The sequence below is a fragment of the Spea bombifrons genome, chromosome 3 (genome assembly GCF_027358695.1).
Source record: "Spea bombifrons isolate aSpeBom1 chromosome 3, aSpeBom1.2.pri, whole genome shotgun sequence".
NCBI lineage: Eukaryota > Metazoa > Chordata > Amphibia > Anura > Pelobatidae > Spea > Spea bombifrons.
Genome location: NC_071089.1, coordinates 118981612 through 118999896, shown reverse-complemented (window position 1 = coordinate 118999896; position 18285 = coordinate 118981612). Strand labels below are relative to the sequence as shown.

The following is an 18285-nucleotide window of genomic DNA, read 5'->3' as shown; positions in this document are numbered from 1 at the left end:
CTGGGCGAGGAGCTGCAAGCCCTCAACTGCCAAAAAGAAAGTATTTTTGTAATTTGAAATCATCAGAAAGTAGACAACAGACAACAGAGATTGGAGTAGTTGAACAGAATCCTACAAAAGGCAAAATTAGTGTTCATGACATGAAAATTCAGATAGCTCTAAAAGAATGTAAAGGAATGGATGTCAAACATGGAGGTGAGCTGGACGCAGGCTCTTCAAATCACATGGAGAACATGATTTCGTCTGAAGAGTTTATCTGCTTCTCTCTCAACCAGACAACTAAATTCACAGCAACAAGAACTGTATTTATGATCCCTGCCGCAAAGTCAACTCGAGACAAAGCAAAAAGTGTGGTCACGTTTTTTGGTTTCTTCAGGGGAACGTACTGTATTAATTGACTAATTTAGAGGGTGTTTTATCTTCACAGTTAATAATATTGCAAATCCCCGATGCAAACTGAAATGCAAACATTTGCCCAAATGATGATGCAAAATGATTGTATTCGTTTGGCATTTACAAGTAAAATTAATATCACAGCCTGTATCTAAAAAAAACAAATAAGGTACTAGAACTATTACATTCCAAGTCTCGACTTACCATAGGCCATAGGTTTAATCATTATTGCAGTGTTAGGGGTCTAAAAACCTTAGTTTGTAAAGTGCACGTATTAATTAGCACTAGTAATAATATTTTTTCTTATTACCTAGTTTTTTGTGATCAACTTGCTTTCAGTATTCTCTCATCTGATCTACTTCAGCCCTGTCCGGTCACATTCAAGGCAATTGAGAATTCAGTGCAGCTTGAAAATCTACAGCCATTGAAGATGGATTTTTTGTTTTGGGGGATAAAAATGAATCCATAGCTTCAAAGATTTTTTTGCCACATCCAAGGGCACATAAAGTATGCTTGGGTGGACCTCATTTATCCTACCTTATGTCTGTGCCCTCCAAAGAAGCTTTGCAGCAGTTTAACCCCTAGTTCACTTTGCTCCTCTAATCCACCAGCATGGTTGGAGGGAGGGAGAGAGATGTCAGATTCGGCACATGCCCCTCCAAATAGACCCTAGACAGACTCCCGAAATGCTTTAAACTTTTATTAACCCTTCATCCTCAAGACAGATGATTAAAGGTAAGGGGGAGGCACAGCATAGGGTCTGTGCAGACTATAGATTAATTTTAACCCTATCTCTCTGAGCTGGGGCATCGGGGTGAGGGGGATATATTTAGGCAATATATCCCTGGGTTAACTTAATTACCTCCGGCCCACCATGCAGATAACAAGGGAAGGAGGGTGTAATAATTGCACCTCACCCACTTGGTTAAGAAGAAGTCATGTTGACTGACCATTTCTTTTTTAAAAACAATGTTTATTATTTACTTATTGTATTGTGGAATAAATTCTCTTTTTAAAGGTTCAGGTGAGGACATGCAAGTTCTCATTGAACATGTATGCCTTTGCATGCCCTCGCTTGAAACTCCAAAAATAAAACTCAAACAAAGTTGCATACCCTGCAAAGGCATGGAACTTCAGCAAGGCCTGGCTAGTTGAGTTAACCCTTAACTTAACTAACCCCTTAATTCCTATTTGTGTTGTTAGTATTTTCCTTTTTAAACAATAAAAACATACAAATAACAAATAATACAAATATATAATATACAGTATCTCACAAAAGTGAGTACACCCCTCACAATTTTGTAATCTGTTCATGTGATAACACTGAAAAAATGACTCTCTGCTACAATGTAACATAGTGAGTGTATGGCCTGTATAACAGAGTAACTTTACTGTCCCCTCAAATATAACTCAACACACAGCCATTAACCCCTCAAATATAACCCAACACACAGCCATTAACCCCTCAAATATAACTCAACACACAGCCATTAGCCCCTCAAATATAACCCAACACACAGCCATTAACCCCTCAAATATAACCCAACACACAGCCATTAACCCCTCAAATATAACTCAACACACAGCCATTAGCCCCTCAAATATAACCCAACACACAGCCATTAACCCCTCAAATTTAACTCAACACACAGCCATTAGCCCCTCAAATATAACCCAACACATGTCCAAATTGGGCCCAATTAGCCATTAACCCTCCTCGGTGTCATGTGACTCCAAGGTCTCAGGTGTGAATGGGGTAGTTGGTAAATGTTCCCATGGTGGGGTAAAAATGAATAAAATATTAATTTAAACAATTTCTCATTTTTTCTGAATTTCTCTTTTCAGGCTTGAGTCGATGTTATCTGTCGGTGTAAATCAATTCCAAGGGACCCATATGTTCTTATTTTTACCTTTTGACTTGTAGAAGCCATCCTCCATTCTAAATTGATAGCGCATCTGAAATCACATCTTATCACTGACTTTTACATTTTCTTGCAATACAAAGTTTTGGGGGCCACCAAAATACAAGTAATTAAACATCTCTGTTCCCAGCTACACGTGGGGAAGTCTGAGAGTAAACATGTATTGAGGAGTTCATTTTTCTTTAAATTAACAAATACCATCTAAAACATATGTCATATTTTCTTGTGCATTAAAGGGGAGCACACCCACCACATATGCAAAATGGTTCCATCTTCCAGTATAATGTTAAGATATTTAGCTGAATTTTACGCATTTTAGGTGGAGTCAGATACATTATTTTGAAAAAGATCTAATGTTAAATTGTGCGTAATTCTCTTTACCTATAAGAATGCATTTCCCCAGGTTTTTTGCTAGGTTTTTGTTGTTAATGTTAAATGGCATTTTTTTAGGATGTTTCTGTAGGAATTGTTCAATCATAGCACTCACCGCAACATCCATGGTTTTAATAGAATTTCTAATATTTACATAATTGAAAAACTCTGAAGAAGGTAACTTAACCCCTTAATGACAAAGCCCATGTACGGGCTGAAAATGCATTGTTTCCAATGGGTTTAGGGACTGCCCATTGTCCTTAAGGGGTTAAAACCTGATTTAAGCTGTGAGTAATGAAGAATATAACCTGAGAAAAAAGTTGTGAAATAGTTAAGATGTTTCTTTCTTTCTCGAATAAACATAGATACGATGTCCAGACGGGAAGTTAGAAAAATTAGCATTTGTTTTTTCCCTATGAGTGACTATAATATTATGCTTTATTATATTTCAGTTTATCCAAGTGTGTCATTACTACTGTTAAATCTTTACATATAGGACCACGTGAGTTGTTGTTTTTTCTGGGGGCAGAGATATTTTCTAAAGGAAATCCAAGTTTGCCCAACCAAGTCTACATAGTGTCACTTTGTTCCAAAATGTTGATGAACAAGGACTTTTATTCTTGGAGGAAAGACGTAGAAAAGGTAAAAGAAAAAACACTATGAATTCAACTGCACAACAACAAAAACCTTTAAAGAAAACCTCCAAGATAATAAAAGTATTGCGATATGCAGTGCAGACGAAAGAGGGTGTGTTGTGATTTTGGGTAGGGAATATTATTGTATTATTCGATCGTCTCCCTAAAATCCATAAGCGCTCAACCATCCCTCGGGACGTCTGATCATATCAGGTTATGAGTCTCTTGGTGAAGGTCTATCTCAGTTTATCAATTACCATATACAACATCTTATGAAGTCACTTACAGGCTATATAAGGAATAAGAAACATCTTTTAGGCCAACTTACAGAAGTAGTCTGGCAGCCATACTATGTCTGGCTTACTACGGACGTCACCTCACTATATTCCATCCCTCTGATGCCTCCGTCGGTAGCACTGAAGCCCTACCTGCTGTAAGACCGAGGAGCTAACACTTTTAAGGCTCTTAGTGGAGAAGCTACATCTCTGGATAAACTCCAGGGGGAAAAAGTCCACCCTGAGCATATAAACCCAAGGTTTTTCCTGGCGAGCCTCATTTGTTGGTGTTCCATGAGGACACACCAGTCCTGTTTTTGAGCTTCTTTTGGGGGTGTAAAATTTCTGTATTTACCATGAGGTAGTAACAGTGATAATCATTAATTATCTCATAGGCATACTTCTCTTTACTCTAACCCTCACTGTTTTAGCCTCTATCGCTTCTTCTCGGAGGCTGTTCAATTCTACTATGTACATGCTCAGTCACAGTCAGGGATTTTTTAATTAATTGGGAATACAACACGTAAAGGGTAATCATTAGGCCAGTCTTTGTCAACTTTTATTGTAACATTTTATTGAGGCAAAATTATACACCGTCACAATATCGCATAACATAAGGTAAGTCTATCCAAAAGGAAGGGAAAAAATAAATACATTACAGAGTTGTGATAATTAGTGTTACAAGGAAAATTTCCCCCTTCGTCGCCAATACATTTCCAAGCTGCCATCGAAACAATGTACAAATATTAAATACAATACAAACCAATTAACTAATATGGCCAATAGAACTTATTTTTTGGAATTCCATTGGTTTTAAAGAACCCCTGGTCCCATTACACAAGCACAAGAAAGAATGTCCTCAAATCACAGGATAGAGAGGTCGTAATATCACGTGTAGAAATAATTCAACATTGATAAACTCACAAAGGTTTACCCGGTTTAGGCTCGGCATCCATATTTTTTTTGATGAAAGCACATAATTATTGATATATAATTCCTGAGCAAAACGTAAGCTTTAATATTAAAGACACACACAAGTAATTCTTAAATTCTAAATGAGACTTCCCACTGTATCCACGGCAAACACATAATGTTTTAACTCCTTATATTTATCATTTCATTCTGAGAATGATGGTCTCTGTTCAGTTACTGGCATTGGATCCCGTGCCGGTTCTTCTCCTGAGACAGTTTGTCCCACATTGGACCATCTTAGTGAACTGTAGTCGTAATTTTGTCATTGAGCAGATCAGGTACCCAGTGTGTAGAACCGGAAAGATGTTCTGTAAGGCGTACAGGAGTAAACTATTTATTGAACTGACACAAAGAATTAAAATATTGAAGCCGACGTAAAGCATGTAGATGAAGAAACAGATGACCATGGACTTTATTGCAGCGTGGTAACTATTCAGATGGTTAGTGGAGAAACTTCTCATGTTCTTCATGTGACGGCACAAAGAAGTGATTAGCAGAATCGATGAGAAGCTGAGTATAAGGAAAGGTCCACAGTTTCCCACTATGAAGAAAATTTCATGTAACTCTGGCTTTTCACGACTGCAGAATTCTTCAGTCAGACTATACGTTGAGTTCTTGGCACGTTCATCATTGTAAAGAGCCCAGGTATACAGAGATGCGTTACAAACGGCGATCAGCGTGGCCACAACTATGAATCCCAGCAGCCTCTGAGATATCACTCTTCTCATATACAGAAAGAGAACGTGTCTGTCGTTTGCGATCTTCAAGAAATAGAAAACCGACAGCAGCGTTGTAAACCACAGACCGATGTAAAGAAAGAAAATATGCAAAAAGACATAGAGATACATTTTGTTAGAAGAACTATCGAACCAATGATATGTGACAACAAAGGAGAATTTCCAAGATATCCTTGAGAAGGCCAGTGAGCAGATGATTTTGTCCGAATCATTCATTTTCCGCCTCTTCCACCAGTCAACGAAGTTCACAGCAACAACAAAAATATTCAGCAGAATTGTTATTATAATAGAAATAATAAAACATATGAATTCCATCATTTTTGTTTTCTTGCTCGTTCAAGCAAACCGTTTGCTTAGTTTAGAGGACCAACCGGTGATGTAGGCTATTTTATTATCGTGGATTCTATTTAAATATCTCATGCAAAATAATGCAAACCGATCCGGTCATTAATCTCTACAGAATAAAACCACTGCGTATAAATGTAACTTTTATTTGTTTAACAATTTGATTATGAGAAATGTGCTTCTCAGATAGCAATTTTTATTTGATTTTTTATTGTTTTGTTTCTTTACACTTTTCTCGTAAATTTTTTGATTGTCGCTTTTGTGGATTTTGTATCATATTTTATTCTCTGATTCAGACCCCTGGTTTTCTGGTTTGGACTCCTGGTTTGCCTTTTTGTGCCACATTGATACTGATTATCTGGACTCTTTTTGGTGTGATTTTTTTGTCTCTTATGTATGATCTCTGTTGCCGCTAGCCCATTCCACAGACTCAGTTGCTAACCTGACTATTCCCCAGTGTGCTGCCATGTGGTTGATCTGAAACTCCTTGCTTTTGCCAGTTCTGTGTCTAAAGATGGAGCTTAAGAAGTCTAAGGCTATAGTAGACAAAGTTCCGCAACTAGTCAGATCACTACCTACCGGCCTGCCTCAAGCCAAGTTCTGAGACCTAAAATGTCTTAATTGTGTCATAGATGGGATTGCGTCATTAAAAGGGCTAACTCTGCACAATAGCTCTCATGGAGCGTTTGAGCAGCAGAGCAGGGTCAAGGCTGGTCTTCACACTTACGAGATTCAGCCTGCATTATCACTTCTGTGGCAGTGATCAAAGGCCTGGAGGGAGCTCTTTTACCGCTGTTTGTTTGCCCGTACTTCTAGGCAGACAGCAGTGGCAGTGCCCCTGCAATTGCAGGGGGCATTTTTTTACCCATGACATACCAGGCACATCACTGGTCCTCTATGGATGTTTTTTCATGATGTACTTGGCACGTCACTGGTCGTAAAGGGATTAAACATGTTGTAATCCTTCCCACGTTAAAGAAACTTTCCTTAATTTCTGCATCCTCATCTAACTGCCACCCTGTCTACTTTTTCCCCAGTCTCCAAACTACTGGAACATTTAACCCACAATTGTTAACCTAAAATTAGCCAAAACACAGAATTAGCATGATGCAAACATCGGGAAAGAACATGGGCGAAGAAACAATGCTCCAACAAGAGTTGCTGGGATGATGAGTTAAGCTTCCAAAATTGAAGTGACTATTTGTCTCTCCAACAAATGAATCAGTATAGCGCCATACTAGAATTGTGGAGTTATAACAAAGAATTAAACCTGCAGACAAGGCTGGAATAATTGTCTTTTTGGTCTATGGGCAATATAAAAAATAAGCGTTGATCCAATCAATGGTTGAGCAATGTTATGAGGGTCTCCTAGTAGACCATACTAGCAATTAGTAGGGTGATCTTTTTATTGCTTTACAGACATTACGGTCACCTTTATTGAAGAGAACTAAGCCCAAAAGTCCAGTTTACCCAAAATTCACAAAGATATGGTGAACCCACCTGGCAGACCCATAATCTCAGTCACCAATTCCTCTTTTCACTCTGTGGCTCAATATTTGAACACCTTTTTGTGTTTGGCAGTATTAAAATCCAGATCAGAGTTTTCCTCACCGGGGAATTCTCTCTGACAGTCGGGGAAGGTCTGCGCGATAGACACAGACAACCCCCGCTGCTAACCGCACCTCCTCCCGGCTGCAGCGGAAGTTGCCTACGAATCGCGTACACCTCTACATGTCTTTTAACACCCTTAATGCCACTCTGCCTCCAGAAATGCCTTTTAACCCTCTATACGCCACTCTGCCTCCTGAAGTGCCTTATAGATCCCTATATGCCACTCTTCCTCATAATATGGCTTTTAACCCCTTAATGCCAGAGTGGCAAATAGGGGTATAAGGCATTTCTGGGGCACAGTGGCATATAGAGGGTTAAAAGGCATACCATGGGGCACAGAGGCATTTAGAGGGTTAAAAGGCATATCATGGGGCACAGTGGCATATAGGGGGTTTAAGGCATTTATGGGGCAGAGTGACAAGCCTGGGGGCAGATATGCATAACTGGGGGGCAGGTTGGAAAATAAAAGAGTGTAGGCTTACCACTTTAGTGACTGGCATAGTATATAGTAGGGATGCACCGAAATGAAAATTCTGGACTGAAACAAAAAATTCAGCATTCACTTGGCCAAAACTGAAAAAAAAAACAAAAAACTTTAAAATACTTTATTAAAAGTAACACCAAAATTAGACAAAAAATCAATATATATACACATATATATAACAACAATCACAATCCTATCATGCCCAGGTTCTAGCATGTGCTGGCTGACTTAGCATGATAGGAGTGTGATTGCTGTTTGCAATTATATATATATTAATACTGTCATTAAATTATTCTGTCCAATAAAAGTGTTAACACACCGAAGCTGGACCAAAAAATAAGTAATAACAGCAATAACACTCCTATCATGCCTAGGCAGCCACTACATGCTGGAATCTGGGCATGAAAGGAATGTGATTACGGACTCCCTATGCCAAGCTATCCCCCAACACTTACACATCCATGCTATCTGGAACCCTCATTCACAAACATTCAGCATAACACCCATCACTCTCACACACTTACATTCAGCATAACACCCATCACTCTCACACACTTACATTCAGCATAACACCCATCACTCTCACACACTTACATTCAGCATAACACCCATCACTCTCACACACTTACTAATCCACTCTCTCCTACCTTTTCTTCTTTCACTCTCACTTTTCCTCCTCTTCTTCTTCTTCTTCTTCCTGTCCTGTGCACTGAGCGCGGAAGACGGTGGGCGTGGCTTCAGTGTTGTGCGCCGGGATTTGACATCAAGTCCCGGGGCACAGCCACAGTTGCTGCGCGCATCGTTTCTGAAGGCGTGCCGGCATGGTGGCACCCCTCAGATGAGCGGCAACCGGGGCGGACCGCCCCCTCCCCCCCGCCAGGTACGCATGACGGCCGCATTCAATCCTGCTCACGGCCGCTTAGTTTTTAACTTTGCGGCCGCAGCCGCATTGAATGCTCGTCTGCTGGTCGTCCGTCCGGCCCACTGGCCCGGATTTAGGGCGGCTGCCAAACAACATTGCCATGTCCCTGCACCGCCAGCAGTGCCGCGTGCTGGGCACCTCCCCCGAGGCCATCGACTCCGCCGAGAACCGCTTCAAGTTCTCCCGCAAGCTGGACACCATCGGGATCAGCCAACCGCAGTGGAAGGAGCTGTCCGACATGCAGGTACCGTGTCCCCCGCCACCGCTTCCCACCCCTCTGCGCTTGCCGGTTTTAACGTCAGTCTCTTCCCGCAGTCCGCGGTCCAGTTCTGTAACAAGGTCGGATACCCCTGCGTGGTGCGTCCGTCCTACGTGCTGAGCGGCGCCGCTATGAACGTGGCTTACACAGACAGCGACCTGGAGACGTTTCTTAGCAACGCCGTGGCAGTCTCCAAGGAGCAATTGCAATTGCCCCCCTGCCCCACGGCCCAGCCCGCCCCTGGCAACCGACCCCTGGACCAGTCCAAAAATCCACTCAGCTGTACCTGCGCCTGGCTTAGAAGGTGCCAGCCCTCCCCTGATGATTGTAGCCTTTTCATAACGGGAGGTGATCTTCTAGCTGATCGATGTTCTCCATATCCTCAATATCTTCCACAATCCTCTGGTGACCCTCTTGGGAGATGGGACCCGGCCTACCCATTGGTAAGAAACCAGGCAGGTTATACTCACCTTAAGTCCTCAGCGTCACCATGTTTTTTTTATTTGGTGGTGAAAACTTTATATCAGTCCCTGTTATTTTGTTACTTGAGTTTCAAAGCCATTATTAAAATGGTGTACCTATCAGGTATTATCAGTGTTCCCCTGTGTTTTTTGTTTACGGCAATTTCTTAGTTCAAATATCATCATGATAAAATAGAGAACAACCTTTTTTTATCATTGTGCAATTAGAGGCCCTGTATATTATTTCAAGGTGAAAAAGCAAAACGCTCTTACCTTACTTGGATGTATACTGCTGACTAATATCTGATGAATAAGGGAATACGTCATTTATTATACTGTCTTATGAAGTGTACTTGTCGGGTGGGTTTTATTTTGTTCAGCCTTCCAAGGGCCAAAATGTACGTCGACACATTCATGGCTAATTAATAATGTTTTCATTTTTAAATTTGTGAGAGTGCGCTGTGTAATTATGATTAGATCTGGCTTTTATGAGGGTTCTGTGGGCAGATAACCTTAATATCAGCAGTACCTCTACATACTCTTTATTTTTACTTTACTATTTCACAATTCTGGTGTGCTCTCCAGGTGACTTTTTATGGGTAGATGGGAGCAGTCCCAGTATACACAGGCCCCTGACTACAGACATAGTTGATATGGGACATAGGTATTCCAGGAACCATAGACCCTTCCAGGGTGGCGTGTCACTGGTTTGAATTCCAGGGTTCCTGAAGGTAGCCCTCCACAATAAGGTCAGCCTCCGGATGTCTTAACAGGACTTTCCCGGTCCTCCCTCTGTCTTATGACCCAATTAGAAGCCACAATGAGATATTTTGAGGGACTCAACATCAGATGAAGCGACAGGAGCTGGTACAACACCACACATTGTGGGTGAAGGGACAGACTTGCAGTTTGGGAGGTGATACCCTTTTTGGGGAGGCTGGCCAGGGGGACCCTTAGATCGTTTAGCAGTCTAAGAACCCCAGTGTTCGTCTGTAGCCTCCACTTCAAATTTCAAGTAATTCCAGGATTTCTCTTCCCCAGTTTGTGTGAAGTGTCTTCTAAGCTCAGGTTCAGGGATGACAGGATTTCCAGTGACCACAGAGCCTCTCGGCGGTGGCACGGGCAGATGAGCAGCCTTCCTTGCTGAGGGTTGCTGGTTATACTTCTGGCACTTATTCAAACATTAAAAGCTTACTAAAAAAAATTGCCTGCCAAGCAGCATGTCATCCTCAGTCTCATTATCTCTCAACCTCTTAATAAATCATACGATAACAAGAACAGAACCCTCTGCTTTTTATAACCAAATTCTATGTTTACATTAAAATGTTATATATATATATATAGATAGATAGATAGATAGATAGATAGATATAGATATAATCATGTAACAGGTCATTGTATGTCAACATGGGGAATACACGTTACCTACCCCTACAGTGTCTTAATGCCGACTCAATAATCTGACCAGAATGTAATTTTTTCTGTGTTATGTGTTTTGTTCGATCACTATCCTGGTTTTCTATCACCTGGGTTCCTTATATAGTGGTAATCGTGATTTCATTGCCTTATTACCTGGATCAGCCCACATACTGATACACATATCCACAGACCTTTTTGTGTACATTTGTTCCAGAAGCAGACCTGACCGCTAACGGCCACTCAATTCATTCTCTTTCCACTGCTGGGTCACAGGCCGAAGAGGTCATAATCAGGACAACTATTTCATGAAAGCTGTTTTTTAATGTTTACAACGTGCCAATCGCTTCAGCATTAAACTTGATTACATTCTCAAAAAAAAAACAACACAAGGTAGTGATGGTTCTTAACCTAAATTATATTTAATTATCTAATTTTTACGATGTAACACAATAGATTAACAAATTGCAATCCAGCCTTTCTAAGTAGGTCTCTATAGAATAATCACAGCGTTCCCTAAACAATAATATTTCTTATATATATATATATGTGAAAGAAAAAATAATGATCAGTATGAGAAATGTTATACTGTAGTCTACACGCACTGGTCCTTTGCATAGTTGGCCCAGTCCAATGGTAGCGAAGATGTAGTTGGTAGAACTGGAGAAAACAGACCTTCAACCGGACATAAAAAAGCCTTTCTTCCTAATTCCACTCCGCATATATATATATATATATATGAGCCTCCACAAGTGTACTCCGTACAACCAAAGTCTACTCCTTAGCGAGATTCTGTTAAATAGTTAGACCTAAATTAACTAGAAGGCTAACTAGCTAGTTTGTTGCAAGAATTGAATTTGGGTAGCTTCTGGTTATACTTCACACCCCCTGTAGAACAGTTTTGCTCTCTTAAATCCTGCTGAATTTAAAACATGAGGCTGTTGAGTGTTTTCAGCACCTTCATGATGTAAGAAGATGTCTGACAGTTTTCAGTAACACACGGGTGAAGTTCCTTCTGTAGTGTAGTCATGATGACACTCAACTTACACTTGAAAGGTTGTGCTTGCTCATCGGAGATGCTAAACAATGGTTTACGGACGGCCATCTGAGTTTGGACCTGCATCTCCTCTTGTAATCAAACAGTTCACCCTACAGGGGAGCATCTTGAAGAAACGCTGCCGTAACTTGGAAGTTAAATAGATCAGGTAGGCAGAATGTAGAGAAGGGAAGATATTTATCACTATGTGGATCCAAGTCTGGTCAATTACAGAGCCACAAATTATAAAGACGATATTACAGCCAATGTGTAAGCCATAAATGAGAAAGCAGGTAGCCAAGGCCTTGATGGCAACATAATAGCTCTTCAGGTGGCTGGAGGTAAAACCATTGCCCATATTTCTCATCTGCTTCATGTGATGATACAGAGAGTTAACTAACAGGATGAACGCAGCATTGTATATAACGAAGGGTCCACAATTTCCCAGTATGAAGACAATTGTAAATGTATATCTTCTTTTATAATTGCATTCTTTCTTTATCAAAATGTTCAGTGTTGAATTTCCTCCAGTTAATTGACCACTTAGTGACCAGGCATGCAGACCAGTGCTACAAAATGCTAGCAACACGGCCACGGCGATGAAGTTCAGCACTCTTTGGGAAATCATCATTTTTAGATGCAAAAAGAGTCTGTGCCTGTGGTTGGCGATTGTCAAGAAGTAGAACACAGAAAGCAATGTTACAAACCACAGACTGCTGTAAAAAGAGAGGACTTCAAAAAACCCAACAGCAATAATCGAATTCAGAGAGAATTGTAAAAATATTTGGGGATACACGTCGGAGAATGAGAAGCATTGGAAAACCATCCTTGAAAATGATACAGAGAACAGAATTGTATCTGCCGCCTTGATCTGCCTCCCTCTCCACCAGTCGGTTAAATTCACCCCAATAATAAAAGCATTTATCAGCAGCGCCAATAGAAAAGCAATTCCACCGAGAGAAATGCTTACAAAAATGCTGCTACCAGCTTGGCTCTGCATCGTCAGCTTCTCGCTATCCTCTGTCTTCGTTCTGTTGTTAATTGAGTCAGTTCTTTCTTTTAGTGGGTAAAGTAAACATCTCATGCAAAGTATATTTCAAATATGATGCAAATGACACCAACTCAAACGATTTTAAAGTAAAATATATTTCATGTAATCGTTTCATATTCGGAAATAACAACAGTGACACAACGGTGAATGTTTTGCATAAATGTTGATGTGCTTCTATCTGTGTCACCTAGAATGAACCGAGTCCGGTGGGAGCAGCACTATCGTGAAGTTTATGGCGATGAAAGACAATTGGCTTAAAAAGGTAACCCCTTCAACTCCCAACACGTTTAACAAACTTGCCTCATAATCACAGCCTAGCGCGTGCCCATTCTGTGTCCAAACCACTGCTCACCCAATAAGGTCAAAGGGAAACTTTTCATTGGTTTTAGAGCCGGTCACTGCCACAGCAGAAGCTCATTAAAATGTGATACATCTAAAAGTGTGAGTCCCTTTCTCTTTGCCGATATTTCTTCCGATGTCTTTTCACCCCTGTGTTAAGTAAATGGGGTTGTTTTGGTTTTGCAGCTCATAACATGTATCAACTGAGAGTTCTGAAATATAACATATAAACTATACAGGACATATATACAGTTAATATTGCGGTGAAAGTGGCAGTGAATGGAGTGTGGTAATAAATAACTTTGTGTAATCTCTAGTTATGTGACAAATAAGTTAACTAAGGTTTAGTCTGCATGGCGACGTGGAAAGGTTTAAATGTGGATTTAGGAAGATTCTTTTCTGGATTTTCTGTATCCTTTTTTATTTTAACTTCACCTACCTCATTGAATCTCTTAGAAGATGTTATATTCTATTCATTATGTCTAGAAGCCACGATCTCTGTTTGGTGTTAAGTCACGGTGTTGAATCATAACTGAGCATTTATACCAACCATTAAGGTGCCAAAGGGTCATTGAATCGAGCCGAATATTTAGCCTTCAGACACTTGTTATTCTCATACTTATGTATATATTTATACTTTGCTATTTGTAACCAGTTTTCTCTTAGATTTATTTTACTAACATGCAAATTCTTTTACATGAAATATACATCGAAGCTCACATTTCCACATTTCCTTTCCCTAATGAAACCAAGTATAACCACCTGCAGACGGAACTCGACCAATAGCCTTTCTGTGTTTAAAGGAAAGATACTTGCTGCTGATGACTTTTGGCTCTCTGCCAGGATGGCAAGCCTTCTGCCAACGGTCTCCTTGCTCATGCTGAGACCTGCACCTTGACTCTCTAGCTGGTGCTGCGCTCCTTTGGTGCGGAGCGATACTTGAATGCTGGCTCGTTGATTAATTTCCATCACTAAACAGACTGTTTCTTCTGATTTCTCTCCAGCCTCTGCAAATCCTTCTCTGGTAGAGGCTTTCAGTCCGGCTCTGCTACAGACTTCAGAGCCTCATAAAAACAGAACCTCATGGGACCTACTTACTCTCCCCAGCTTTCACGGCTCCACCAAGTTCCTCCCCTGCCCAGCTCCTCACCCGTCTTCAGAGCTCCTCCTCTCTCTTGGAACACACAGAAACCAGTCTTATTGGATAGTCGGCTTGCTTCTCCCATAAAGCTTACTAACACCTCCAGTTATTTGCCAGCTAGTCATTGAGCATGACAAATGTTGTAATCTCTTGTCGTTACATAGGTATACTCATAAGCTTTTGGATTGGCTTTCTGTTTTGAAATTTTACATATTTTTGCCCAACGTGCATTTAGGCTGCAGCCAAAGAGTAAGTTAACTCTTCAAAAACTCAATGACTGTGAAAAACCGGCTGTAACATAGGCTCTGAAAACAATAATGCACAATAATGGGGAGAGGGGATAATGTTATCTCTCCCTAACTGTTAGATTCCTGATTTTGGTTGATTGGTTCAGGAAGTCTTTGAATGGGTGGGGTGAAACCATCCGGATAGGAAATTGATTAGATAATTCAAGTAAAACCGTCCCTTAGCCTTCAACAAAGTATTTAAAAAATAATTGAAAAGTGATACTTAATGAAAAAAATGCAAGCTATAGTTATTTATAGTAATTGAATTTAGTTATTTACAAAGGCAACAGAAATGACCAACTGTTTACAAAGAAACAGTGAGTTTAACCCCTTAAGGACAATGGGCGGTCCCTAAACCCATTGAAAACAATGAATTTTGAGCCCGTACATGTATAGGCTTTGTCATTAAGGGGTTAATTATTGGACGACGGTCTCCAGGCGGCTAGCTGAGTTTGAGCTAATAACCCTTCTTCTTGTCAAGCAATTCCCCCCACGATGGAGCATCTCAGAGAAACGCTGCCTCAGCTTGGGCGTTGCGTAGATCAGGTACCCGGCGTGTATGTTTGGGAAGACTTCCCATAGTATGTAAATCAAAATGACATCTACAGAATAGTCATAAAATACAAAGACAATGTTGGTGCTGATGAATAAACCGTAAATCAGGAAGCAAATGGCCATGGATTTAATGGCAACATAGTAACTGTTCAGGTTGGTTGTGAAACCACCGTCTCTTCCGCTCATTCGCTTTATTTGACGGCACAGAGAGATGATCAGCAGAACCGATGCCGCGCTGAATATAAGAAAAGGTACAGCGTTGCTCACTATATGAACAACGTCACCTATGTTTAAAGGTCTAGAATTGCTGGTGTTTCCTGCCGGAAAGTATTGTGTTGAGTTATTACCACGTGGATCATCGAAATGGACCCAGATATACAGAAACGCCTTACAAAAGGCTATGAGTATGGCCGCCGCTATGAAACTCAGCAGCCTTTGAGACATCAGTCTTCTCATGGACAAAAAGAGATGGTGCCTGTAGTTGGCAATTTTCACAAAACAGAAAACCGAAAGCAAGGTTATAAACCACAGACCGGCGTAAAAAAAGAAAAGCTCACAAAGCATAGTTGTAAAAAACATATATTTCAAATCTGCACGAAAAAATGTATGCAGAAATATGTTGAATATTGCAAAAAACGTCTTACATATCCTTGAAACTGCCAGAGAGTAGAGAATTTTGTTGGAATCAGTAATCTGCCTCCCTTTGAACCAGTCAATGGAATTCACAGCGGCGATAAAAATGTTCAGCAGTACCCCCGAACTAAAGATAATGGCTGCAAAAAAATGATCTTTGCCCATTGATACGGTTCTCTCCAAACTATTCCCGGTGATCGTCTGCTTAAGATGAAGAACCTGCTTGGGATGTCAGCTATTTTATCCCAGCGGATACCATTTAAATATCTCATGCAAAACAAAATGCAAACCATTCCGGACATTAATATTTCCTCAATAAAATCTCTGGGTTTCAATTTGTTTTCTGTGAGGAAATAAGCCTCTCTTTTTATTTGCTTATTGATTAGGCAGGATTGAGATGAATAGATTTGAATGTTCTTATCGATTGACACTCGTAACACAGCTTGCATATTCTCTAAAATGCATGTTGCTTGTGAGGGTTTCAGAGTACCTGCAACTTTAAATTTCTGTCTTAAGATATTAATCTTCTGGGGCCCACCAGTCTGCCAACGATCCCTAGGTAAAGTATTTTATTTTCCAGTTTCCAGACATTAAAGTCATTGCAGCCTGGCTAGGACTCCATCGAGTCCCGCCACAACTTTCCACAAAATATGGAAACTAAGAAGGATAATTGTAAATTGTTCATTTGAGAAAGACCATCCTCATGTTTTGTTTCTGTAAGTTCACATTTTGTTGATGGACTACTTGCTACTTCCTGTTTACCCCTTTTGTGCGGTGGTGTACGATACAAAGGGCGGGATAAATCGATAAATATTAATAATATTACTAACCTGTAGGCTTCAAAGTCAATTCAGACAAAATTTCAGTTTTGCTTTTGCCGCATTTGTTTTCGGAGAACAAACTTTGTTTTCTGACCGTTTCGTTGAAAGGAAATTTGAGGGCTTTTTTTTTTTTTTGGAACGACATTTTTTTTTCCCAAAGGAGGAGGGGGCTTTGGCCTTCTGGAATCACGTTTTACCTACAGCAGCACCATTCAACATCAAGGAAGAGATCATTGGCACATATCCAGCCCCGAGGTACAGGCAGGCCCAGACTGACCTACTGGGATACCGGAAGATTTCCCTGCAGACCACCTCCCCTGGGGCCGGTCTTAAATGAAGCTACAGGAGCAAAATAGGTGGGAGTCACTGTGTGTATTGACGTCAAATCCAGCACGGCACGGACTGGCAGACACCCAGTTGGAGTCAAAGTGCAGGGTTTGTCCAGAACCCGACATGTGCAGTGTGACCAAAAATGCTACCATGAAATACGGGGCTGGTATTCAATTCTTTCCAGTGCTAGATTTAATTCCCAGGCTGGCCCTGGGTACCGAACACTAAATTTCCCCCAAACTGAAGTCCAGGGATGCTGCCGCCGCCGCAGTTTGCGATACTGGCGGTATTGGCTCATGACAAACAAAAAAATAGAACATGGGGAGACATGAATCCCAGCGACCACAGAGAACTTCAGGCGATGGCATGGACAAGCAAACAACCTTCCATGCTGATGGGTCGCTGGTTCCTCACACGTATTTTAATACATTTCTAAAAACCCACATTCAGACAAGCTTACAAACCATTCTCATATAAAGCCACTAACTTTTTAACATCGCTATCACTAAAATGAAGTCATTGTCTCTGAAAAAACCCTTTACCTTCCTTCTGAACTCCCTAATAGAATGTAATATCTTTTCCTTTAGTATGTCTTAACACATGGTCATTTTATTGGGAAATTGTATATTAACATTTTAACCCCTTCAATCCCAGGGGTTTTTGGTACCTCAAAGCCCAGAGCAATTTTGCCATTTTTGCGCTATGTCGGTTCAGCGATGATTCTCTTTTCCTGTGAATAGTGTACCCATGTAAACTATATATTGTTTTTTCAAGGAGAGATAGAGCTTTCTTTTGATACCATAGTTGGATGATTAGCAGAAAATTTTGAATGAAAAATTTAGTAAGAACTAGCGAAAATTAAAATTTTCCATCTGAATCCTCACAAAATTAGGTAAAGTGATGGAAAATCCTCTCCAAGTTTATCAATTCAGGTGTCCTGATTTCAGAAATACCTGATTTTTATAGATTTTCCAGACTTTCCCAGCACCAGGGAGCATACTATAAGGTGTACATTTTTTGTATAATTTTTATGCCTATGGCTTAACGGGTTTGGGGGTGTGAACGGGGCAGGAGGGTTATACTGGCTAGATGTTATGCTAGGGCAATGGGATGTAAGGTTTTTTAATTTTTTGTTTATTATCTTTTTTATATATATATATATTTTTTTATATATATATATATTTTTTTTTTACACACAACCACACAAATGGTTAGAGGTCCTCTTAGGGACCTCCTGAACATGCCAGTGATGTCACAATAACATCACAGCTCACAGCTCACATTATTA

The 18285-nt window shown here is 40.5% G+C and overlaps 1 protein-coding gene across 1 annotated transcript; it reads right to left on the bottom strand.

Moving 5' to 3' along the window:
- Window positions 1-4739: 4739 nt before the first annotated feature.
- LOC128484186 (taste receptor type 2 member 8-like) lies at window positions 4740-5570 on the bottom strand (the record flags this gene model as incomplete). Its single annotated transcript, XM_053460505.1, has 1 exon — window positions 4740-5570. A coding segment is annotated over one exon (831 nt), but the record flags the coding sequence as incomplete, so codon positions are not given.
- Window positions 5571-18285: the final 12715 nt, after the last annotated feature.